The sequence below is a fragment of the Chenopodium quinoa genome, unplaced genomic scaffold, assembly GCF_001683475.1.
Source record: "Chenopodium quinoa cultivar QQ74 unplaced genomic scaffold, ASM168347v1, whole genome shotgun sequence".
Classification (NCBI taxonomy): domain Eukaryota; kingdom Viridiplantae; phylum Streptophyta; class Magnoliopsida; order Caryophyllales; family Amaranthaceae; genus Chenopodium; species Chenopodium quinoa.
The window spans coordinates 1,750,039-1,776,117 of NW_018742381.1; the positions used below are offsets into that span (position 1 = coordinate 1,750,039).

The 26,079-nt window shown below is 36.0% G+C and overlaps 3 protein-coding genes across 4 annotated transcripts; 1 reads left to right on the top strand and 2 right to left on the bottom strand.

Annotated features, from left to right (window-relative positions):
* Positions 1–416: 416 nt before the first annotated feature.
* Positions 417–10,480, top strand: LOC110698332. 2 transcript variants are annotated; one of them, XM_021875746.1, is made up of 8 exons: positions 419–773; positions 1,334–1,520; positions 2,608–2,731; positions 2,875–3,215; positions 4,043–4,792; positions 4,883–4,970; positions 9,526–9,731; positions 10,128–10,480. In XM_021875746.1, exons 1-8 carry the CDS (start codon positions 688–690, stop codon positions 10,203–10,205), a joined length of 1,860 nt encoding a protein of 619 aa, XP_021731438.1. In that variant the 5' UTR covers positions 419–687; the 3' UTR covers positions 10,206–10,480. The 2 variants fall into 2 exon arrangements, with proteins under 2 accessions (XP_021731443.1, XP_021731438.1); XM_021875751.1 differs by lacking the exons at positions 9,526–9,731; positions 10,128–10,480 and adding an exon at positions 5,327–5,893 and having other exon boundaries at positions 417–773.
* On the bottom strand, positions 10,330–12,316 carry LOC110698344 (peptidyl-prolyl cis-trans isomerase CYP26-2, chloroplastic-like). Its single transcript, XM_021875759.1, has 2 exons — positions 11,080–12,316; positions 10,330–10,580 (listed from the first exon to the last, which is right to left on the bottom strand). The coding sequence occupies exons 1-2, from the start codon at positions 12,168–12,170 to the stop codon at positions 10,478–10,480; spliced, it is 1,194 nt and encodes a 397-aa protein (XP_021731451.1). The 5' UTR covers positions 12,171–12,316; the 3' UTR covers positions 10,330–10,477.
* Positions 12,317–13,714: 1,398 nt separating this feature from the next.
* On the bottom strand, positions 13,715–18,429 carry LOC110698352 (single-stranded DNA-binding protein, mitochondrial-like). The gene is made up of 4 exons (XM_021875768.1): positions 17,505–18,429; positions 16,778–17,004; positions 14,474–14,574; positions 13,715–14,170 (listed from the first exon to the last, which is right to left on the bottom strand). Exons 1-4 carry the CDS (start codon positions 17,817–17,819, stop codon positions 14,091–14,093), a joined length of 723 nt encoding a protein of 240 aa, XP_021731460.1. The 5' UTR covers positions 17,820–18,429; the 3' UTR covers positions 13,715–14,090.
* Positions 18,430–26,079: the final 7,650 nt, after the last annotated feature.

Sequence of the window (26,079 nt, forward strand, 5' to 3'; positions counted from 1 at the left end):
AATTTTTTTTAACGTGTTCAATTTTTATTACTAAATGTTCACTTTTTTTTATGTGTTCATAATTTTTTTTCACTAAATGATCATTTTAAAGGCCGTGATCTAGTAATTATATGATTATGATAATTATATTCATTTTTTATATACTAAATGATCATTTTTTTTAGAACATTTTCACTTTTCATTACTAAATATCCTTTTTTTTACGTGTTCATTTTTTATTACCAAATGTTCATTCTTTTTACGTGTGCATTTTTATTTTACTAAATATTCATTTTGTAGAGCGTGGTGCAGCTACCAGACCTATTGCAAAAAATAAAAACTAGATCCTCATATCTCAAGAAATAAAGGCCCATTTTACACTTACAACTTACAAGTACATTTTTTTAGCAACTTACCCAAAAAAAAAAATAAAAAAAATAAAAAAAAATGAAAACATTCAAGAAAATTACATTAATCTTGAAAAATTGCACTATTACAGTTTACACATCAAATTTGAAGCTGCAGTTGTGCCGAAAACGCTGAGTACTAAAGAATCCAATCTTATTTATAACAATGGCGGTCAGAAAATCATCTATCATCGAATAAGCTAACGAATATAGAGCAGAGTTGATTACCCACATACTTTATTTGACAGTGAGAAGAAAAAAAAAAAAAAAGGCAAAAGCAATAAAATCCCAGAAGTTTAAAATGGCAGAAGATTCAGAAAAGAGATTTCACAGTATCATGAACAAACTCTTTCACTCTCCTAAATCTAATGTCCCTCTTTCATCAAGGTACTCTTTTTATTGTTCTTGATTTTAATCTAATATTTCATATGTTTTCAATTCAATTATTAGTCCCTTTTCTCTTTCCTCAAAAAAAAAAAAAAAAAAAAAAGTCCCTTTTCTCTAATTTGTGGGTTTTTTTTCAATATTTTAAAATCTTATGATGGTTGGGAATTGTATGAAATAAGAATTTGAGCTTCTTAGGTTGGTGGGATTAATGGGTTTTTGTGTAATTATTTTTTGTATAATTTTATGACCTTATAATTGTTGGGAAATCTATGAAATATGAATTGGAGTCTTGTGGGTTCTTGGGGATAATTATTTTCATGAATTGGGGTTTGTTTGAGCTTATTATACTATGCTGAGCTGCTGTGTTGTAAGAACTGTTTGTTATTTGTTTCCAGAATTTGCAGTAGCATTAAAATTTATTAAATTATAGATAGTTTTTAGCTTATACTTGAATAATTACCTAGTTTTTTCGGGGAAGAGTTAGAACTATGTAGTTTGTGAATTATTATTGGTATTAAATGGTTTTTCACCCTTCATTTTGTGGGGGTTTTGGTGGATAGTTCATCAAGTGGACAGAAAACGAGAGGGCAGAAGCGCCTCTTTTCAGTGATAGAATCGAATTTAAAAGGGGATAAAGGCGAAGGTCAAAATGCAGCTCAAGCACCACCATGTAGACCTTGGAATAGGGAAGATCTTATGGGGAGGTTAGCTACATTCAAATCCATGAGATGGTTTGCTAAGCCCAAGGTTCGATTCTCTATCAATCATTTATTGATTGTTCTTTGAACTGCTGCAAATTGATATATTTTGTGATATTTCCATTTTCTTATTCAAATCTATACTAATATATTAAAAAGTATTCTTGGAACACTATATGTGCCACGTGAAATCTCTCTCATTCAATAGAAATTTGCCATGCTTAGCAAGGAACATGGATTGCAATGATTGACAACAATAGCTTCTTATTATAGGGTTGAACATAGGACCAACAAGAGTTGAATTAGTTGTCTTACTATCTTTGCTTACAGTTAGCTATGCTTTCTTACTTCACATTAATATATAAGTTGAAACATCTGAGTGTCTATTTTATACTATTTTTGTTTATTTTTTCAATTGTTCTTATGTAATTCGTTATTTTCCACTAGGCATTGATAGCAAGGCATTTTGAATTTTGTTACTAGATAGCTTTGACAACTCACAGACCAAAATTTTGATATTAAAAGTATCAACTTGATTGCCCAAGCGGCCACACACTAGCTCTTTGGCATTATAAGATGAGAGCATTGACCTTAGGTTCCATTATGTAATTTACACTTTGAAAAGAATACTTAGTGGCTAGGTCCAGAATATATCTGATATTCTTAGCTTTTGGAAATTGTGTAAATCAATTACTCCCCTTGTCCCTAAATAAAAGTCTCATTTGCTCCATGCACCTTAATGTAGAACAGGCAAATAAAAATTAAAAAAAGATAGTGGGATTTGGTTGATTGAAGGTGAATTATAAAAGAAGATAGTGGAATTCGATTGGTTAAAGTCAAATAAAAATAGAAGGTAATGGGGATTGGTTGATTAACGTTGAATCTATACGAAGATTGTGAGAAATGGAACTTTTACCTTTTTTAGAGACGGAGGGAGATGTTGTTCTGAATTTCTGCTAAGGTGTCATCAATGTTAAGTACTTTCTTGATTCGTGTTTTCCCTCGAGAAATATGTTGCATTATTGCCTTTGCTTTTGACACGTTTGAAGGACGGTTTGCATCATATCTCACCATTCTAGCTGAACTTATTTGCAATATGGATTTCATTTAGAACTAAGACCTTTGTTCATTACTAGGCTGTGGATGCTGTGAATTGTGCAAGGAGAGGTTGGGTTAATGTAGATTTCGACATCATAGCCTGTGAAATTTGTGGAGCACGTCTACAATTTTCTACTCCTTCAGCTTGGAACCAGCAACAAGGCATGTTCTTTGTCTTTGCTACCTTCCTTTAGTTATTCTTTAGGTCCTTATTTGTTTTCTTCTTGTCTTGGAAGAAAGCATGTATCTTCAATATTATAGACAAACACGTACTTATTTTACCTTTCATGCTTGCTTTTGGGCAGTTGAGAAGGCAGCTTTAGTTTTTAGCTTGAAGTTGGAGTCTGGTCACAAGCTGCTTTGTCCATGGATTGACAATGCTTGTGATGCAAAGTTGGCATTATTTCCACCTATGCCTGCACCTGTGTTGGTTGATCACTATAAAGAGCGTTCTTCTGCATTGTTGCAACTTTCAGCTCTTCCTGTAATACCTGCTTCAGTTGTTGAGAGCATGAGAAGCTCTCAGTTGAAACACTTTCTCAAACAGTCAATAGCCGTGGAATGTGGTTCAGCACCTAATGATTCATGTTGGACAGAGTATCTTGGGAATGACGCTGAAGTTGTTTCTGCTGATTTGTACTATCAGGTATATCTAGCACTGTGTCTGGTGCACTACCTCCCCTTCTATATTATAAAAACGTGCTGCTTGATATAATTTGGTAAAGGCACCTTGACAATTAAAGCAAACAAGAGAAAAATAGAGAAATATAAAAAAACCAGTGACATTAATGAATTTTTTTAAAACATTATTATTATATCTTTAGATTACATCTATAAGTCTTCTCAACCTATATGAGTAATCCTAAAATTCATGTGAAGTTGGTGGTGAATAAAACTATTGTTATGCTATAAGTCTGTAAGCGTATCCATAATTTTTCATAAAGTGGCTAGCATGTTGAATCAATTTGGATGCTACAAAGTCTTTTAACTGAATCCAAGATTGGCCATAAAGTGGCTAGCATGCTGATTCAATTTGGATGCTACACATTTTACCCTTATGCTTTACTGCTCTAATTGATAATGGAGGAGTAATGTAGACCCTGCCAACAGGTGTAAATATGCTAGGTGGTTGTCGTGGTTCTTGTTGCAATGAGGACTATGAGAATTAAATTAAGGCCCTAAACCTGTCACAAGTTATTACCATAATGCAAAATAGGTGAAAAGAGCAATAATTGAGGTTATTTATGGCATTTCTCTATTTGTCATCCTATTCATCTGCTTACTAACCTCCCTTCTCTCCCCTCTCTCCTACAAATATTTCCAATAAAGTAAGTGCAATACTTACATTGTAGTGCTGTAATTTTAATTGGAGTCATATAAATGCATTGTTTTTTATAAGAAATTCTTTTCCAGTATTCTTATGTCGAATATACTAGGTTGAGTTATTTACAATTAAATGTGGCTGATGTGCAGGCTCATAGGTTATTAAGTTTATGTGGATGGGAACCTCGATTGCTTCCTTACATGGTTGATTGTGAGGACCAGCCTAAACTGTCTGGTAGCAATGACAACACCTCCAACTTGTCTCATGCAGCAGCTGATGAGCAGAGCAATAGGTTGTCTGTGTCCATGTCTGCTTCCAATGAAAACATTAGGGAAGACGACGATCCTGGGGCTTCCAGTTTCTATTATGATCCTAATTCTACTGTATTGGATTGCAAGCTTTGTGGGGCAAACATTGGGTTATGGGCCTTTGCAACAGTTCCTCGGCCCCTAGAATTGGTTAAAGTAGTTGGTCAAGCTGATATTGGTGGTGGAAGTAATCTTGGCAGCAAGACATCTGCAATTGAAAATCATGCCAACCATGGTAACAGTGATCTTGCTGCTGCAAATGGAGAAGCTGCATCACCAAGGAAAACAATGTCGAATTTGACAATTGCTGGTGGACCTCCTCCAACTAGACAGAACTTCAGGGCAACAATCTCCTTACCTGTTATTGGTCGTAATGTAAGGACTAGACTTTCTTACATGTCATCAGATGTAAGTACTGGTGAAGTGGAACCTATAGCTTTGAATGCCATTATGGACAGTTCAACCAAGGACAAGCAAAATGAAGAGACAAACTCTGGTGTAAGTGGTTCTGAGCCACAAGATAACGCACCTTCAACTGCAGATATTGCCAGTTCACAGGAGATGATTGTAGATAGTACGGCATTGAGGAAGGTAAATATTTTAACCGAGTTTCAGGATTATTCTGTCTGGTACGGTGCATTTTAATTCTTGCAGAAGTCTTACCATTGTTTAATGGGGCAGGAAACATTAAGCTTAACTAGTGGTGAACAGAACGAGAATGGAGTAGCAACGATTACTTCGCAAAATGACATGGCAACATTGAGTGTTGGTGAGTTATGTTTGGTCTCACTGCTTCTCTCTTCAGTTTGTGTTTGGTTAATCACTGTCTTCTGTATTTTATTGCTGCTTGTAGAACACTTTCTCCTATCAGATTTTTCCTCCTTGCACTTCATTCTAAGTGAACTTAGACAAACGTAAAAATTTCTGGGTCTCCTGTGTAGTGAAGAGACCTGAAATTGCAGGCTGAAAGCCCCTCAATTATAATGATATTTCTTGGTTAATCTCTAGCATTCTTTCTCATCTGCCACAAGATACTATTGGGTCAAATCCTTAAGCTGCAACATGTATTATATGTAAGCTTTCACATCCATACATTGGTCACAAATGTAATTTGTTTCGTCATAGGTTTTTGGCCGTTGGGATTCTTTGTCCAAACTCACTTCCAGAAGGAAGAGCACTTGTTACAACTATACAATTCAAGAAAGAGCACAATATCCTCTGATTGCTTTTTAGCCTTCATAGGACAAGTCCAGGCCTAGCAGTTTGTCTACTTAACCTTGCGTTTTCTATAATGCCAGCGAGGGATCATCTTCCAGCTAGGATTCTTGCTCACATCAAATAAGGGCTTAGCAAATGAATATATAGTATAATTTCTCTGTTGACACAGTGTGCTAGCTCTATTACCATCTATAAGACGTTAAGGCATGTCCTAGGTCTATTTCTAAACCTGTTCTAGTGGTAAAAGCTCTAGATGTAGTACACTTGAAAATTAGATAGTTATCATTACACACTAGAATGAATTTGATGTGGGATACAAGTGGGTGTTACAGTATCTGTTTCCCTTTCAGGCACTTCACTAATCTTTATAAGGTTAACATAATTGTTCATGTATGAGTGTAACATGTGGAAATCTTTGAAGCAGGTTTAAAGTAAAAATTCTGTTATAGATGGTGACATTATTTATTACCAAAAGGTTTGCCGCAAGCCTTATTGGATCAAATTCATCAAACATTAGTTTCGTAGAAAAGAAAAATAATCATGATTTCTATCATTTTATCCCTTGACAGAATAAAATTATAATCCTATGCTCTGTCTTGAGTCACCCAGGATCTGTCCCTAGCCCTACGCATGCCTTAAATTCCTCCCCCCCCCCCCCCCCCACCCCCTGTTCTCACTTCATGTGTGGTGCATGGCTACTGCACATCTGGTGAAAACTGCTGGCTTGCAGTACATTGGAAGATTGATGGTCCACAGTGGACTGGGGAATTGACACAGATATGCACTGGCTACTGAACTCAATTTTTAGTCACTCATAGGCCTGTGGAAAAAGAAACTAAGTTCCTTGGCAAGACAGATGCTATATAGCTTGCTTCATTAAGTTGCACAAGCGTACCAGTCTTTCTGTTCTAGGTATGTTAGCTGCCATTAATAGGTAGGCCAACTAGCAAGTTTTTCTATTGTATTAAGGGAAGGAGGTAGAAGGGATTGGACAATTTTGGTCTTGCAGTACAAGTATATTTGAAAGTTGTCCATTCAAAAAAAAAAAAAAGTATATTTGAAAGTTGAAGAATTTTCCTTTATTGTCTTGATGGGTAGTGACTAATTCTCATTTGTTGCCTGAACTTTATTTAGTTTGACTTCCACTTCATATGCCATGTGAACTGATGTAATATCTCAGAATTAGGCTTTTTATACTGATTCTAAGTTTATGAACTTTTCCACTCTCATCTTTTCTTCATTAATAAACCCCCCTTAATCTTTCAGCTCCCTTTCTCTACCATTGTGACCATTGTGAGTAACTATTTTTGTAGAAAGCATGGGCCCTTTTAAGCCCATAGAGTAATACTAGTTTTGTAATTGAAAAAACTAAATTTTCACTGGCCACTGCCTCTGTTAGGATTCTAGTAGGAACTTTGAACCTAAAATCTGGATAAGATCTTGGAACATTGGATCCCTTACCGAAAGTTAGTGAAGTTAGTGGAAGTGATGAGGAGAAGAGAAATTCACATATTGTGTATCCAGGTGAAAGGTAAAATAAATTAAGAGCCAAATTAATTTTGCCCTCAGGTTATAAGTTATGGTATGTAGGATTGAATAGGACTAGGAATGGGCATTATTATAGTTGATAGGATAATGGAGGAGGAGATTGTGGTTTATAGAAAGAGTGTTTTGCTGATGAGGATAAACTGTAAAGTTAATATATAGGAAGGCAGGGAAGGAGATTGTAATTGCTGTAAGTGTGTATGAGGTGGCTTGGAAATGCCAATTATGGGAGAACTTTGATGATGTGGTACAAGAAATTCAAGTCACAAAAGTTATTTGTTGATGGAGATCTAAATGGGCATGTGGGGACAAGTTGTAATGCATATGAGGGTCCATGGAGTATTGAGGTATGGAAGGAGGAATGAAGCAAGAGAGACCATTTTGGAATTCACTGTTTCACACAATCATATGTCTTGTTCCTAGCAAACACATGGTTTAGTGAGAGGGGCTTGGAATTGAGGACTTTTGAAGTGGAAAAAATGCAACTTGAGTCCTAATTGGTTGGGAGGAAAGGCAAAGTTGCCTAGACCGTAAGGTTATTCCAAGGGAGAGCGTTGCTACTCAGCCTATCAACGTAGGCTACTAGTCTTGGATGTCCATATGAAGGTAGGTTCAAGTAGAGGAAAAAGCCAAGATAAACCAAGGTTAAGATGGTGGAACTTGAAAGAAGATAGTGCAAGTTTTTACCAATACAACGGTAAAGGAAATTGATTGGGAATCATAAATATGACCTCGACTTGGTTTGGGTGAAGATGAGGAGTTGTTTCTCTAAAGTCGCCAACAAAGTTTTGGAGAATCAAAGGGGAATTTAATTGTTTGGTATAATATGGACGTAAAAGCGTTAATCAAGATGATAAGACAATGCTATTTGGCCCTGGGATATGGCCAATTGGCCACATTACATGTACACTATACTTAGTTATATTCTTGCATACTTTGATTTGTAAGGTTTGCTGAGAAAATAAAAAGGGTAGATGTTGAAATATACAAGTATAAAGTAGCATATTCTACCTGGATTCAAAGGAGAGGTAAATAGATATTTATAGGATGGCAAAAGGAAGACAAGCAATTAACAATGACCTTTTTATGGTAAAGTGTGTAAAAGATTAAACCAAATGATTCTGGTCCAAAATGCAAACGTCAAGGAAAATTTCTAGGAAAAAACCAGCTAAAGAGCAGATGGGAAATCGATTAAGATTGACCCCCACAAGCTACATGTGAAATTGCATTCTGCATGCTTGTATGTTGTGTGCTATAAAGAGTTGACTCTACAGAATGAGCAACAATATAGAACACCATCTAAGGACTGCCAGGTTATAACTTATTAATCTACTGCATCCACTCTTTGTAACCTAATCTAAATACTATTGAGGTCTCACCTTTTGCAAATCCTCTGATTTGAATGTGTGTTTTGCTGCTAAGATCTCTGTGCTCTTCTAAAATATTGAAAAGTGCTTGTTCTTAAATATCTCCAAAACGGTGCCTTAATAACTCTGATGACCTTTTTAGTCAGAAGGAAAAATTGGATCCTAAAGTTTCCAAGCTAAACAAATTTTTTTTTATACTGTAGCAAGCCTGAGTAAGAAAGTGATCGGGTTCCCAAGAATTGATTCTACTTAGGAACTTTTAGCCTTTTCGATTTCCTGCTATGTTTTTCCATTGCATAAACAAGCTAGTATGCTAAAATTGGATCACCTTGCTTAATCCTGTTTTTGCACAAAAGTTCTTTAGAAGTTCACTTGATGAAAGTTTGAAATGGAAAATTGGTTAAACATTCCTTAATAAAATTTTCAAAAGTAGGAGAACTCAACTCACATAGTACCTGCTGCAAAAGTTATCATTTAATTGAATTGAAGATCAATTTTGATCATGAGTCTAGGGGACATGTGTTACTCCCTAGTCCCTATCGTCCTTTACCAATTCAAGGCACCATAAAATAATGGTATCTTTATGCCATTTGGGTACTTGGGAAATAAAAGGAACAAGTATAGACAAGTACATATCTTTCCTAGTCTGTGAGCAGCTTAAGTTGCCTTTTAATCTTTCAAATATTCATTTAAGGATTCGGGGAGGTAGATGATGATAAAAATTGAGGGCTCTGTTTTTTACTCATATTTTTGACCCACTCTGTCATGCTTGAGGTCAGAACTGTGCAGTTATGGATTTTATTTATGTCATTGTGTCATTGTATCCTATTCACACTCTTTAGTTCTCTGTTATTACTTTCATCTGCTGAGATTGCTCTGCAACTAGTGCGCAAGAGTGATCAATTATGCAATGTTGAGATTAATTGGGAATAGTGGTATCATATGTGCAACTTTATATGTTCAGACCTTTTCAATAAAACGCAGCGCTGTTATCCCTGATTTTAGGCTAGCACTTGTCAGCTTTAAGAAATAATCTTGCTAGTGTATACTTATTTTTGTTTTTTTTTACTATGCTTAATTTAACCAGCAATATTTAACAGTGGTTTAAGGATGACACTTTCTTTCTATAATTAACAGTGTTTTAACTTTTAAGGATGGCACTTTCTTTCTAACGTATGAATTCGTTCTCTCCAGATGAGGATATAAGCAGGCAGTCACCCAATAAGAAGATGGAGTTTCATCCAATCAAGCAGCACAGGCACTTTTGCCCTTGGGTTGCATCCACAGGGACTGTTTCCCCAGGATGGCAACAAACTTTGTCAGCTCTGCAGAAAGAAAAAGTGTTTACAGTTCCAGAATTGGAGAGTTCTCCTTCTTCTCCATCTCCATCTCTTATCATGGTAATACAGAACTTTCTTTTTCAAGATTGCTGTTTTAATAGCCAAGTGACATTTGACGTGGTGATGCAAATATTTTTTGTCCATTTTCTCTATTCCAGTTCTCTACAAATACTATCATATTGAGCAAAAACTACTGAAACTGTCTTTATATTTAAAGTATGAATCAGCCCTTTGCATGACCAGTGCAGCTATGAATTGGTTTTGGATGATTCCATATTCTCATTTCTCTAATCATACTTCATTTTCTGCTCGCCTCAATTATTTCCTGTTGCCCCAGAGGGGTTGGGGTGCGAGGAGGGGAGGGGAGGAGGATTATGCATCTCTGTTAGTCTGTGGCAGACTTTGAGAATAGCTATTTGGTTCAAGATGACAACCATTCTGCATGTATTTTTGTAGGTTGATGATCCAATTACGTCTATTAGAAAGCTCTTTGAGTCTCCACCAGCTAAAAGACCGAAACATGCTTCAAAATAATATTTACAGTTTGACCAAGATAGCTGATGATGCTGGATAATCTCCAAGACATACATCTATTTCTGACCTTTACTATGATGTAGTAGGTAAATGCATCTTCCTGCATCAATTTTAGGTTGGTATATGGTCTCTGGTTTTCTGTCATTTATGGGACCATGTCAGTGGTCAGTTACATAAAATTGCAATGGAACTTTTGAAACAAAATTGTATTATGTTCCATTTACTCTGACAAAAATGATGAACAAGAATGAGATCTGAGTGAATTCCTGATGTCATTCTAGCAGGCCACAATTCATGATTATCACTTTTGAGTAAGGGCGGTTGAAACCCCTTTCAGCCACTACAGCTCTCTTGTCACCAATCAACTTCGCCACCCTGAAATTTGTAGAACCAGGCAAGTTTTGTTAGTACTAATTGATATGATGTAAGACTAACAGTTTTGGAAAACTAATTGCTGAAATTTATGGTGAAACCACCCCCCCCCCCTGCGGGTACCTTTAGTTATTATAATTATTACAAGCTTTAGGATCTCTTCTCTTTCCTAATTACTGTTTCATTTTATAATCCTTCAAATGATTAATTGGGCTGTTAAAAGGTTTACTCTGAATAAATTATTTCCACAGACATAACCTTCGAATGTAAAAGGAAAATGTGGAAAAACTCCAATGCAACGTTCTGACAATTTGAAGTTGGAAAATTTTCTTGTAAAACTGAAAAAAATTGAAGCTAAAAACAGGACTTTTCTGTGTTATTATGTATGGAGTAATTAGTATTAGCTTCACTCTTTTGGCAAAAAAAGAAATACCTATAGAAATTGCAGTATAGTATAGTTCAGTGTGTAATTGTGTATGGAGTAGTTAGTATTTTCCCTTACCTAAAATATGGAGAACTAGTGTTTTCTTGCACTGTCTTGACCTGACCAATCTTCTCCACAATATCCATTCCTTCAATCACTTTGCCAATTACCAATGCTGATGAATCGAGCTCTGGGGAGTCCTTTGTTGCTATGGTGAACTCTGTGCCGTTTGGCTCCACCCCTACCTCCTCCTGATCAATCTTAAGCTTCCCTTCTCTGGCAACCAACTTTACTTTAGGCGGCGGTTTTAAAGGATCCCTCACTATGATGCTCACGGTTCCAGCCAAGTTCTTAGTACCAGGACGTTCTTCATTCTCTCTCTCCAATTCTTCAACCAACTTATCGTTCTTGAAGCTCCTTCCTGTTCTGCTTGCAAGCTCAGCATCCACGCCATATGATCTAATTCCTCCATGTTGAACATAGTTTGGCATGATCTTTACAAACTCTTTCCTTCTATAACTTATGCCCGCTTTTCCACTAACAATGTCACGAAATGTAGCAGCTCCAACAGGCGCATTTTGCTCATATAATTTTATAATGATCCTTCCTGTCGGCTTCCCATCAATCGACACATCAAGAAACACCTGTTTAGTTGGATTTACTTTGGTGCTTTGAGAAGTCTTATTCGGAGTTGACTCAGCTTCTTGTTGCTCAGCCTCACCTTTGTTCTGTTGTGGGATTTCCTCTGCCGTGGGAGTTGCCTCGGGTTCTTGTTGTTCAACCTCACCTTTGTTCTGTTGTGGGATTTCCTCTGTTGTGGGAGTTGCCTCTGGTTCTTGTTGCTCAACTTCACCTTTGTTCTGTTGTGGGACTTCCTCTGCTGTGGGAGTTGCTTCAGGTTCTTGTTGCTCAACCTCAGCTTTCAGCTGTTGTGGGATTTCCTCTGCTCGCGCATCCAAAAAAGGATGTGAATGCAGAGTCTGAGAGGTCAAGAGGAGCAGAGAAGAATTTGTAAAGATTGTGAGCTCTCGGCGTGAAAACTTGTTGCATTGTTTAGAAATCAGAGGAGAAAGGCTAGCATTTACACTCTGGTTTTCGGGAATATATGGTGATTTTCGGGTATGTAGGATCTGCGCAGGCGATTGTCCGAGTTTTAGATGTTGCAGCATCCTTGTAGCTCTAATGGAGGAAAGTCTCTGTATCTGTTTTCCTCTCTCCTAATGGCTTCAGTAGTGAGTAGTATACTTTGTCAAAGAAAACGTGAGATGATATTGTGGATAAGATAGAAGCTCAAGAATGCTGAGCATCTGCACTTGAGATTCATCTGAGACCACAATCACAAGTGTTGGTAGGCCATCCTCTGATCAACACCCCCCCCCCCCTCTTTTTTTTTTCCTCTCCCGAATGGCTGATTTTTTTATCATCATGCATAGGTGATTAGACAATTTGTTTGTCAATACCTGATACTAAATTATCAAGAGAGAGGTTTAACTAGTCAAAACCGCATGAGAGAGTTTGGTTGAGAGGGGATTGAAAGAGAGGTTTGAGTCCAAAAATACCATGAGTAATTTTAAAATAAAACGTTGGTTGAACTTATTAGAAGAGGTTATAATTATAAATGTAGTAGTAAAATGACTATTCTATCATAAAGCTTTTTTTTTTTTTTTGGACAGGACCATAAAGTTCTTCAAAGTTACTATATTTACACAAAAATCAGTTAACAAAAATTTATTTTTTGTGCTTATTAGTCATTTTTATAAAATACTTTTGTATAAATTAGCTTTTACTTTTACAATTAAATAAACAGATGCAAAATTGTTGCATACCAATACTTTTACAATTGAATAAAATGATGCAAAATTGTTATAAATTAGCTCTTACAATCCACAATTAAAACTAGCTAATAGCTACTCCCTTGTCACTTTTTAAATTTAAACTTTAACCATTCAAATGTACAGATTAAAAAGTGACGAAGGGAGTAATATGGAGTATAAATGTATAATCACCAAACCACTAGTAGTCAAAAGGGCCTAAACCACTAAACCCATTTAAGAAACCTATTTTGAAGAATTGATTTGTTCTTTTTTTGTTCTTATGTTAGTTTAATACGAAATATGAATATGCAACATTATGATGATTAACCTTTTTTTGAGGAAAATGATGATTAACCTTTTCGTTTCAAAAGATAAATTAATGAGACAAAGAAACAATTTCTTTTAATGTTTTGTAAAACAAAATTCTCAATTTAATCAAATATAAATTTCCTCCTCTTTACCTTTCCTATTAGAACTTATTAGTTATTACTAAATCTGCCCTTAGCCTAATCTACCCTTTCTCCTCTATGTCTACTTCCTTCACCCTTGCTCTAGTCTTTCTTCTCACACTACCGCGACACTCACTGCAGCCCCAACCTTTGTTAATGAACCGCAAACTATTGACGACCAACAGCAAACAGAGCATATAAACAAGCCAACGAGAACAACATGACATAATTCGATGTATTTGAGCCAAGCTGCTCTAGAACAGAGTGAAATAATACTAGTAGAATTGTTGATCCAAAGGCAAACTAGGCAATTATGCAGCAACGGAAACACAGTTGCTCCCTACTCCTCAAATGTTTAGGCATGTAAAACAATACTTCGTAATGATTGGTTTCCCTCTCTTTCGTTCTGAGACTGCCAGTAGAGTTTGCATCATTTTTAACACTAATCTCTAGTTCTCAACAGTCTGTTCATGTTTCATGCGATATATCCAAGAATGAAAAATAGAGGGAGTATAATCGATAACTTGCCATCAATTTCAAACGCTAGTTGCCAAAATGTGTTAACAGGCTATACATAATCTGCAACTGCTAGATTAGTAAACTCCTAATATCAACCTTCCAAGTAAACACATGAAATGATTGCAGATTGAAGCAATGGTCCTTGCTATAACCACTTAAATATATATAAGGCATAACTCAGATTGAAGCAATGGCAGTGATGTCGAGCATAATAGATCTTGAAGATATGAGCACTGGTCCTTCCAACTCCACTTGGAAACAATCCAATAATGTGCCCGAGAGACCTGGACAATGAAGTCCTCGGAACTCAGAAATACCCAACGCCTCTTAGCTCTTGTACAGATGGCTGACGGAAATCACTGCCAAATCCCAAAAATATAATACGGCCTGCAACAATGAAAGAATAGAATACATAAGATGCCTCCCCCTAAAAAAAGATCCCTGTTTTGTAGGAATACATTCAGGGTTGCCATCTTTGTAGGGTGAATCTCTGATCACCATTCACCACCAATCCAACAACCCCATTCCAAAAACACTAAGGAAAAAACAAGCTACAGTATCAACAACAAAGTGCAAGGACAAGGGGTTCAATATGTTTAGAACAATAGTTTTTGTGATAAACTAATAGGAAGCAAAAAATCATGGGACACAAATTTTGGATAAATGTCAGAATAACAATGTAAAACATACCATTTCGTCGAACCGCAATTTCCCTTACACGTTTAACAATACCGGAAACTTGATCAGTATAGATTTTGGTCTCCAGATTTCCCTCTAGATAAAGTAGTGAACTGCAACATGAATGAAGCTTCAGATACCAGTTGGATGAAACAAGCATGAGAAATGATTTCCAACAGGTCAAAGCAACAAGTGCTGTTTTCCCCCAAAAAATCAGTACAAAGATACATATTAATGTTTGTCATTGCTATAACCACTTAAATATATATACTTATTTTTTTTATTGGGTTGGTAAGAACTGCCCTACTGAGTTCGGAACCTCTCACGGATCAACAAGGCCTGGTTAGTAGGCTAGCCTATTTGAGAGTGGTGGGGTGTGAGGTAAGGCAATCCCAACCCTCAAGGCGCCCTTAGTGGGGATTGAACCCCCAACTTCAAGTTTGGAAGGTCCCTCCTTACTACTTACCCAATACTTGGTTGGTACTTGAAATGTAAATTGGCAACATAAATATCACTGTTCATACAGAGTCACAAAGTGTTGTGCCAAGAGAGAGTCCTTAGTGGGGATTGAACCCCAACCTCAAGTTTGGAAGGTCTCTCCTTACTACTAACCTTATACTTAGTTGGTACTTAATATTGTAAATTGGCAACATAAAAATCACTGTTCATACAAAGATTACAAACATATAGGTATACAACACTAGCAAAAGTATTCTGAAGAGAACTCCAAAGGCCATCGTAATTATATAAAAAAAAATAAAAAAATAAAAAAAAATCAGGGAAGTGTCAAATTGACCACTCTACTTCTATCATACGTGCAATTTTGATTGAAGCAAATAGGGCTCCCAAGCTTTGTTTTGTGTAATCGATGCCAATTTCAGTTTTTTTAAACTTCAAAAGTTTTTCTTTATTATAAGTAATTTAAAATGTTTTTAAGTTATATACATACATACACATATATACAATTAGACTAGTATTGTACACTGTATAATTAATACAACATTTTTTCCTCATTTCATTCTCTATCTTCAGTTATAGTGGAGCTTTGGTGACTCTGTTCGAAGTAGGGGTGTAAATGAGCCGATACGTTCATGAAGTACTCGCGAACAAACTCGGTCAAAACTCGTTTATCAAGTAACAAACAAGCTTGAACAAAAATCTTAAGCTCGTCAAATAAATGAACAAAGCTCAAACAACATCATGTTCGACTCGATAATGCTCGTGAACAACTCGTGTATGCACATTCATGAGTTTGTTCACGCTCGATTATAACTTAGTTAGAGCTTGCTCACGCTTGATTTAAACTTAGTTAGTATATTTATATATCTTTTACTCATATTTATTTGTAAAATTACAAATTATTACGTCTTATAAAGGCATGAAAATTTTGGGATTACCTTTTTACTATAGAAAGAACGGAAACTTCACATATAAAATAAAGTAGATGCATTAAAATTAAAAGTGTAACGATATATTGGGGCTCATTCATTTAATAAAGCTCATTGAAACCTGACCTTAAACTTGAAATACAAACGAGCACGTTCGTAAACAAAGCTCAAACATGTCAAATTCTAAACGAGCCAAGCTCGAACGAGCTTTTTAAAAGCTCGTTCAAGCTTGAAATAGCTCGAACACAAAATTTTCTTATCAAGCTGTTCGAACAGACTCAAACTCGGCTCGACTCGGATCGTTTGTAGCCCTAGTTCGAAGCTAAGGCATGATTATGATGACATGTGTGTGCGTGCATGTGTGTGTGTGTGTGTGAGGTGGGTGTGTGGAGAGAGAAAGCCTCTCTCTCTCTCTCTCTCTCCCTCCCCTCCTCCCAACCCCCGTTAAAAGGTTGCTAATAGATGTAGGTGGAAACTCAAAGCTCTCAAGTCCATGAAAGCACTCAAAACCAACACATTCTTAATTGGTTATCTTCTTAGATGTAATATTGGATATCATAATGAAGGATTGAAGGCACTATTAAGCTTGATAGTGCCACAACAATTATGTACCATCATAATCAAAATTTGTATTCTCTATTGCAGATTGGAGGAAAACTAAGAACACTCTCATTAACGCACACAAACAAACAAACAAACCGTTACGAGTACATTACAATATTTTAACTTCTGTAATTTCCAATTCTTCTGTCTTTCCTCACAAAATGCCAGCCAATTAAAATCAATGTTCATCATGTTGAAAACTTATCACACATTACACAGCTAAGAAGTAAAAAGTTTCTTCATTCAATACCAAACAAAGAACAATGCAGACAAAACTGCCTAGTGAAACCAACACATGGTATAGAGATCAAGAAAAGAAATTTACCCAGGTTGAGCATTCTTCAGTACAACTTCACCCAACCTTTCCGGATAGATAGCAACTCGATGCCATTGAACATTACAACGATCAGCATACTCCCTTGGTTCTTCATTTGGGAATGGAATCCGCTCATTTCTAATCCCACCGGTTCCTAAAGTAGTAAGTGTCACCAACTTCCCATTCTTTAGCCTCTTCTGTAATGGACTCTGCCCAACTTGTCCCACCAGTATAGCCTAATTTATCATAAAACGCAAACTGAGATCACTCAATTATCATCCAATTAAATCAGTATGCCTTCAATACTACATTTTCATATGGTTTCCCAATTTTCAACGAAACCAAACAATTACAAAAATGCATAGATCAACAAATCATTCCCATTAAACTACTACATTCATCTAGCATATATCCTAGGAGGCTAATCTCAAGACCCTTACTTGTACTCTACCACAAAATTAAAGAATTTCCTCAAAATTGATACAATGCAGGAAGATAAACTTTTTCTAAGGCTCGGTTAAACATTAGTACACCGATCAAACACATGAGTTTGTCGAATAGTCTATGTTACTCAGACTCTTCATTTCACTCTAAGTACCCATAGACAATTTTTTTATAGACGAGTCAGACACTTGGACACAGCAATGAGGACATGGGTACCCGAGTCCGAGCAACATAAGGTATAGTTAGCAGAAATCATAACCAAAAAGAATGCAAAAATGAATAAAAATTAAACCTTGTAAATGCCGATGTCTAAGCCACCCTCAAGGACTGTCTGAATGAACGGGCGCTGCCCAGCTGAGTCGGGGGAAGCAGAAGCGAACTCAGAGGAAGAAGGGGCCGAGTTATCAGGGCTAAACTCGGTTGATTCAGAGTCCGAGTTAAGAGTTGGTAACTCACTATCATCTGGGGTTGAATCAGAGTTGAACTCTGGAGTTGAAGGTCCATTGGAGAAGAGGGAAGTGGTAGTGTAGTAAAAGGGTTTTTGATTTGAGAAGAGATTTCGACATACTTGTCTTGAAATTGATGTCAATGAGTTTGAGGTCACCATTGATGGATGATAGTGAGGTTTGATCAGAAAGAGGGAATTGAATTTGTAAAGTTTGGGGGGTTTAAAACTGGGTAAAACCCTAGGGAATGAAAGAAATGTTGAGGTGGAACAAAAATGAAAGAAGTGTAAGTTAATCACTTATACGTTTATTATCACTAGTGGGCATTATTGGAGCAAGTATAAGAGCCGGCCCAGGTTCATCTCCATGATGTACGTTTATCTAGGGTTTAAATCATCGTTTTGCGTCATAAGCCAGGGGTGCCAAGGTAAATAGCTGGTAACATGGAATTTTGAATGTTGACCCAATGTCAAATGTTGTTTAGGGCTGGCAAAAGTTGACCCGATCCGAAAACACGACCCGAACCTGACTTGAAAATATCGGGTTAGGATTGAGATTTTCAACCCGAAAACTTAAATGGGTCAACACGAACTCGACCTAAAATTAAATGGGTTAGGTTAAGGTTGAAAATTCCAACCCGAAAATGGCCCATCTAACCCAAAAAAATTAAAAATAAATAAATAAATAAAAAAGCAAAAAAAAAAGAGGAAACTTACTAAAACCAGCCCAAGCCCATATTTAGGACCTTATAAAGCTAAAACCCTAAAATCCTCTCACACTCTCACTCCTCTCAACCTCACTTCTCTCAGCCTTAAGAAGCTCTTTCTCTCTCATATTTCATTTTTCCTCTCAATTTTTTATATCTTCAACTCTTAAGGATTCAAACCCTAATAATCTAAAATCCTTTAATTTGCCTGTCCACGCCTCTCTCTCCTTCACGGACATCACGGCTCAAGTCGCTCAACAACTTGCAAGAGTTCAAACTTCATCAATCTTTAATGTACATCTCCCGTCGCAGTTGAATTATGGTAGAATGAACTCGATGATAGCAAGGGTTGGCCATTTACACACCTAGCAATAATGTCTATGGCACTACCTTGTTCTTTACAAGAACCCATTGGTTATATAAGTCAATAAAGTTAGCTAGACTAAGTTTGTAGTTTTGTACCCATCTATTACAGGCTAGTAAGTGTGATGAATCTGATGATGTTTGCTTTTTTCATGTTTTTGTTATATACCTTGTAATGTATTTTTTTTATTTTTATTACTCGCTCAATAAGCACAAACACACTTCTTTTGGTTAATTTTGGTTTCAATAGACTATGTTGTTTATTTTGGTTTCAACTGAAGCACTAAGCCTATGAACTTGAGTGTTCGAAAATATCAAAGGGTCTGATAATATCAAGTTATTTTGAAAAAAAAAAAAAAAAAGGTTAGTTTCAGGTCAATTTCAGGTTAAATAACCTGATTTAAACCTAAACAAAAAAAAGCAGGTCAAATAAGGTCAATTTCGGGTTAACTCGAACCCGAAGATATCAGGTTCAGGTTGGGGTTTTCAACCCGAAAAGTTAAATGGATCAGGTTCAGGTTGGGGGGAGCTGACCGAACACCAACCCGACCCGACCTGATCCGTTTGCCAGCCCTAACGTCGTTATGTCTCTAAAGTCAACCATAGTTAACTTATGTCAGTTTTTCCAGGTAATATCCGTGAATTCAGGAAACTCTCTTCAATGCTCGCTTTGCTCTGTTTTTTGAACTGTTTTTCCACGAATTTAATTAATTGACTTGCCGAATTGGGAATCTCCTTGGTCTAGGTTTGTCATCGATTTGTGTAGTGTGATTGGGGATGGTTGATTTTCGTTGCGGTGGTTGTTTTGCTTTTTCGCTTCGGCGATCTTGAAAAGGTACACGAATCAATTTGTTGAGAGTTGCACTTCTTGTTGTTGTTTGATTGGGAATAATTTACATTGATTGTGACTGGTAATTGCGTAGTGTATGGATGGTAAAATTTGTTACTAATTGGAGTGTTGTGTTGAAATTTTAATGCAACTGGGGAAAAACAAAGAGTGTTTTCACATTTAATTGTAATTGAAAATAGGATGTCAATTTTAGTATTGTTTCCGTAAAATTTAGTAGTACTTGGATTGTTACTTTGATATTTTAATGCAAAATTGGGGAAAAAGACGTACATTTAGTTCATTAATTAATTTACAATGGGTCAATTTGAGTAATTTTCCCTAAAATTAGAATTGAAAACATCTGTTTACGGTTTGAGTAATTGTGTTTTTCTGGGTGTGTTCATTGTTATAGTATATAGTATATGTTGTTGGTAATTGTATTAATTGTTTTTAATGGTGATGATAGGGAGCGTGTTGGTGGGAAACTTGTGCAGGATAATGGAGGTGGTGGTATGATTGCACTAGTAGAAAAAATAAAATAGGCACCGCACTTTTCGCACCGGTTCTTGAAAACCAGTGGTAAAAGAAATGGGTGGGATTGGGAAAAAAGACTTTTCGCACCGGTTCCTATTAAACCGGTGCGAATTATAAAAGAGGAAAAAAAAAGGGAGAAAGGGATTTCGCACTGGTTCAAACCAAACCGGTGCGAAAATAGTGTTTTAGCACCAGTTCAAACCGGTGCGAAATTAAAAAAAAAAATCGGGGTATACCCCTGCATCTTCTTCTTTCTTTCTTTCCCCCTGCTTTTCATTTTCAATTTTCCCTCGCTCTCGTTTTCGCCCTTCTCTTAGCTTCGACCACCTCTGAAGTTTCATCTTTCTCCATATCTCTCCTCCATTACGCGTGCTCGTAGTTATCCATTGAAGCGCATTCTAAGCTTTGTCTATATCACTCCTCCATTACGCGTACTCTTAATTCTCCATTGAAGCGGATTCGAGCTTTCTCACCTCCATTGAAGCAGCTTCAAGGTAAGAATTTGTTTTTGTCCTTTTTAGATTAATGATTTCAGTTTTCGCAGTCTAGGGTTAGTCGTTGATTTGATTTTCAAATTCAGTATATAGTTCTTGTAATCTAGGGTTAGTTTACTACCGCATAAACTTGTTGTGCATTGAGTTATTGCCTTGTTGTGAGCTTGCAAATTTTTTATGGGTATTGTTTTAGTGGTTGGGCTGCGGTGGTATTTGGTGGATAAATTGCGGGTTGTGAGGGAGCAGGGGAGTTTGGTGAGGTGTGGCAGGTGTGGACGTGTGGTGTGGATTGGATTGGTTGATTGGTGAATGGTGAAGCAGGTGCTGTTGGTTTTGTTCGGTGAGTGTGGCTACAACAGCTCCCCACCACTGCGCACCAGACACCACCTCACCACCCTTTCCCCTTTCCCCACTTGCCTTTCCCAGTTTCCCAACCCACCTCCCCTTCCCATCCGTCGCCCCCTCGAACTAAAAGCCCACCCCTCGTCTAAACCTGCAACCTCAGTTCGGCCAGCCTCCTTACCCACCGCAACCCTCTTAATTTTGATTTGGGTTTTCTGGGCTTGGGTTTCACTTTGGGGTTTTCTGGGTTTGAATTTCTTTTAGGTAGTCAATGGGGAGGCAGTTTCGTGGGGGGGATTTAGGGGTTTCGTGGGTGGTCAGGGTGGCTGCGGTGGGTGATTTTTGGGTAACGGGTGGTGACACAAAACCCTAGTAGTCATATAGGCCTTATTTGGGCCATTTTGGATCAAAATGCGTCCTAAAATACTTGAATTGCTCTTTTCATGTGATTTCAAGCCTTAGCCGCCTATAACTAAGTAATAATGACTTGTTATGAGAAAGAATAAGTTGATTTGACAAGAAATATAGGAAATAGGCATCCTATTAGTCATATAGGCCTTATTTGGGTCATTTTAGATCAAAATGCTCCTAAAACACTTGAATTGTTCTTTTCATGTGATTTCAAGCCTTATCCACCTATATCTAAGTAGTAATGACATGTTATGAGAAAGAATGAGTTAATTTGACAAGAAATGTAGGAAATAAGTATCCTAGTAGTCATATAGGCCTTATTTGGGCCATTTTGGATCAAAATGCGTCCTAAAACACTTGAATTGCTCTTTTCATGTGATTTCAAGCCTTAGCCACGTATAACTAAGTAATATTGACATGTTATGAGAAAGAATGAGTTGATTTGATAAGAAATGTAGAAAATAGGTGAAGTAGTAGTCATATAGGCCTAAGTAATAAATTTTTGTCTAACTGAACATGTAAATGTATTTTTACATGCATAACCTAAGTAATTAATTCTAACATACTTTTTGTTTATTCCAAGTTTTGCAAGGTACAAAAGGGAGGTCCGTTGACGAGCAAGGAACTTAATGAAGTCTGAGACATGTTGGCGTCTTTCATCACATTTAATTTGTAAATGTCATTTCTATTTGAACTTGTTAACTACATTATTGATTAGTATTGTTTGTAAATATGACACTTTTTTTTTTTTGAGGAATTGTAAATATGACACTTCATTGTATTGAATTTGGGAGTATTAATTAATATCTATGTATTGTTGTTATTATTTCAATTTAAAAATTATTATTATTTTTATTATTTATAATATTATAATAATAATATTATTGTTATTATAATATATAATAATGGTAGAATTAATGCAGGATGTACAGGTTTTTTTTATTATTATTAGTATTAATATTATTATTATTTATTGCCAAAAAACAAAAAAAAACAGTTATTGGCACCGGTTCACAGCAAGAACCGGTACGAAAAGTAAATAAATAAAAAAAAGGCGCGCTAGGACTTTTGGCACCGGTTTACAGCAAGAACCGGTGCGAAAAGTTTTTTTTTTAATTTTTTGGGGACTTTTTCGCACTGGTTCACAGCAAGAACCGGTGCGAAAAGTCTTGGATTTTGGCATCCGTCAAATCAGAACCAGTTCAAAACCGGTGTGAAATGGGGGTTTTGAACCGGTGTTGATTACCAATTTTCGCCTAGTGAAAGCTCGAAGATGCAATCTCAAGAAGTTGTCAACAATTCAAGATTTAGCATCTTAGGTCTTTGTTTTGTTTCTTTCCTTTTTGTTTTCTCTATGATAGACTAAGAGATTCATGATGTCGAATCTACTTATTATGTATTCTCATTAATTAATGAATAAAAATTCTATTTTCAAGTACTGCTATCTTGTTCTTTTTTCAATCACTTTGTTTTTATTAGCTCGAATTAAATGAAATACACATACAAATAGGCAATGTCAAAACAGGCATACATGCTCAACACTTTAAGTATCTTGATGAGCTTTGGCTTACAAGATTTATCGAATGAAAAGAGGCCCATCTTTGGCCCACAAATAAAGGATATGATGATTACACCAACACAAGAGACAACTTGATACTCCACGAAGATGATCCTATGTTTTTTAACCTTAGAACGAACCCGTCTTTTTTGCAGCTCTTTTGAGCCTAGTCAATTGAGTCTTACTTATTCAACCTACATTATTCCAAACCTTGGGATGGGGATGGTGCAAAGAGATACAAATGAAAAATTGGGAAAACGAAACATAAGAGGGCACAAAAAGTTAGTCTAAACCCAAAAAGAAATAAATGCAATGCGAAAAACTAAAAATCATTCTAAACCCGAAACCAAACTTGCCAAAAAAAAGAGAGAAAGGAAAAAAAAAAAAAAAGGCAAGAGAAAGGCACCTAATGTAGGAGTTGTTAAATGAACTAGAATGGTTTTAATTTGAGAAGCACCAAAAGTAAGGGGTTAAGAGAGTATACTTGAGTCTATCCATTTTTTTCAAACCTCGAGCCTAGCCGCGTTACAATCTTGGAAAGGCCCTCCCTGAGGTAGACCATAACCATGTGCCACGAAAAATCATCATGCTACAAAAATATGGCCCACCTTAAGCCTTTGCACATGTGGACCTACTATTGAGTACTTATTCCCATACATAAAGTGCGTAAAGTGTTGAGCAATGGTTACAAATAGAAAAAAATTGGATGATTTGATAGCCATTGGCTTGATTACATCATTTTTGTAGAGCAATCGAATCAAATTTATTCGATGTTTTCCATATCTTTTGCCAAGAAAAATAAGGTGACTACCACTTCCAAAAACAATCATCTTATTTTCTTTTAATAATAGGGCTATTTATTACCAAGGTGATTCAAGTTCTATATACGTTGCCTAGAAAAAAGACGAGTGAATATAGTTAATTGATTTGATATATTGACAGCTTCGACGTCAACTTTAGATATCTCTAACACTTCTTGAGCATTAGCCATCTCATTTTGAGCAATTTATATGGCCGCCTGCGTGGGATATATTCATCCTCTCTAAGCGAGGAACATTGATTGAACATGATCGCTACATGAAAAATGATCGTTATCGCTATTACACGTATAGGTGAATCATCACGATGATTCAACTATTAAGTCAATAATCCTTGCTTTTCGAAAACATGTCTAATTCTCTTTCTTTATTCTTCTATGGAAAAGTTGGATTTCCCTTCCTTTTTTTTATGCAAATCTGTCTTTTTTGTTCATTTCTTTTTTGGGGGATAAGTCGGGATGATCCCTCCCATTGGCAACTAAAAACTCTAAAAATGGTAAAATATTTTGCTCTTTGCCTCAATGGGGGCTCAAAAAAGCCAGGACATCCTCACTTCTCTCTATGTTACAAAATCAATGTCATGCAAAGCTTATTACTCCCTATGTCCCTAAATTTTTGCCCCATTACAAAAATTTGGGTCAAATTTTATAAACTTTGACCATAAAATACTCTTAATCTATAAGTGATAATATAATCATGTGAGATCTTGTTGGATACGTCTTATTGTATATTTTATTGATATTCAGTTTGTATAATTTTTACACGTGTGAAAATAGAGATATAACCGTTTTAAGACGCTTGTTGGAGACCGCGAAAAGTCAAATGGGGCAAAAAATTAGGGATGGAGGGAGTACAAATCATCTTAATAAATTTAAATGACAAAGGGAAGAACATTACTTCCTACTTGATCAAACAATTCATGATAAACATATGCAAAATCCCACAAATTGGAGACGCAAATCCTAGGGCTTCGAATATGAGAAACATCCCCTAGCATATGTATACATAAATTGCAAAAGACACCTAAATCTACACTTGGGGGCTATAAAAATATAGGTCTACCCTAACTTTCATTTTTGAATCAAGACCATAATTTGGAAAGTGATTCGAATGATTTTAAAAATTATTCTAACACTCCATCAAATCTAAGTTTGATAAACATTCATTTTCAAACCATCGTGCCTGATTAATGGGAAGAACTTCACTTTCAATTAGAAAAATATGACGATGATGACAAACACAAAAAGAGACGACAAGATTGAAAATACAAGAGTTTGCTCATATTTTCATATCCTTTCGAGATAATTTGCAAATTACAACTTACCTACATCAATTTTGGACAAAAAAGTCACAATCAATTATGAGCAAAACTTTTCTTTCCATTTTGGGTCCAGTTTCGAAAATAACATGTTTATGTATTTTGCGTACTAGAAATAGTAGCTTCACTTTATTTTCAAAACAAAATTTCATTAAATTTATTGGACCCTCTCCCAAATTTTGAATTCTAGTTCGAAATAACGTGTTTCCTGCTCTCTCAAAAAATAGTTTTCAAAATTGCTTTTCTGAATTTTGTGTCATTTTCTCAAAATAAATAAATTTTCAGATTTTTCATAACCTTTTGGACAATACATGCGTATACATAAATATTTCCAAAAGGAATGAACTAAGATTTGACTTCTTCTCGAACTTGTTCTCGCCTAGTCATCTTGCGAATATTGGCTTAGGAATGGTTAACGAACTACCTACAAGATCAAAATCAAAGATTGATAAGAACAAAGAAAATATATATTTGAGACATTATTCTAAGTTAACTTTAAGAATAGTATCACCGCAATGATCTCTACGAACGTTTTGACATTAGGTAAAGATTATTAAACCTTAACTACAATTGTTTTTGGTTTATAAACAAGAAAAGAATTAACTTGCTTCCTTAAACATGACTTTAGCTAAAAATACGTAAGTCATTATCCAAAAATGTTATCAAAACACAAAACATGGGATACATTGGCCCATTCCCACATCATGATGATGTGAATGGCCTAAACAATAGCAAGTCATTAGAACTACCCCAAATTGGGGGCTCCAAGACTTGAGAAATAGAAAGAATGCGTATAACCCGACACATAGGTGATCCAATATCCATATATAACAAACAAAATGAAATATTCATGCCATTCAAACTACTTTCGAGAATCGCCTAAACTATAAATAGTTTACGTAGATCTCAAGCCTCACAATTTTCAAATGCATCAAAATGATTCAATAATCATTTTTTTCCTTTGAAAACTAAGTTTGCAACTAACTTGGCCATAGAACAAGCTACATATTTGAGCCATTTTCTAGTTCAACTTCAATAACTAATATGC

Excerpts from the sequence above, each read along its gene's own strand:
- LOC110698344 (XM_021875759.1), bottom strand. The coding sequence starts at position 12,170 with ATGCTGCAACATCTAAAACTCGGACAATCGCCTGCGCAGATCCTACAT. Across the intron at positions 10,581-11,079 it reads ACTAGTTCTCCATATTTTAG|GGTGGCGAAGTTGATTGGTG; the intron begins GTAAGGGAAAAT and ends TACAAATTTCAG.
- LOC110698352 (XM_021875768.1), bottom strand. The coding sequence starts at position 17,819 with ATGGTGACCTCAAACTCATTGACATCAATTTCAAGACAAGTATGTCGA. Across the intron at positions 17,005-17,504 it reads TAGACATCGGCATTTACAAG|GCTATACTGGTGGGACAAGT; the intron begins GTTTAATTTTTA and ends ATGATAAATTAG. Across the intron at positions 14,575-16,777 it reads CTGAAGAATGCTCAACCTGG|TTCACTACTTTATCTAGAGG; the intron begins GTAAATTTCTTT and ends TTCATGTTGCAG.
- LOC110698332 (XM_021875746.1), top strand. The coding sequence starts at position 688 with ATGGCAGAAGATTCAGAAAAGAGATTTCACAGTATCATGAACAAACTC. Across the intron at positions 774-1,333 it reads AATGTCCCTCTTTCATCAAG|TTCATCAAGTGGACAGAAAA; the intron begins GTACTCTTTTTA and ends TTTGGTGGATAG. Across the intron at positions 4,793-4,882 it reads ATAGTACGGCATTGAGGAAG|GAAACATTAAGCTTAACTAG; the intron begins GTAAATATTTTA and ends TTAATGGGGCAG.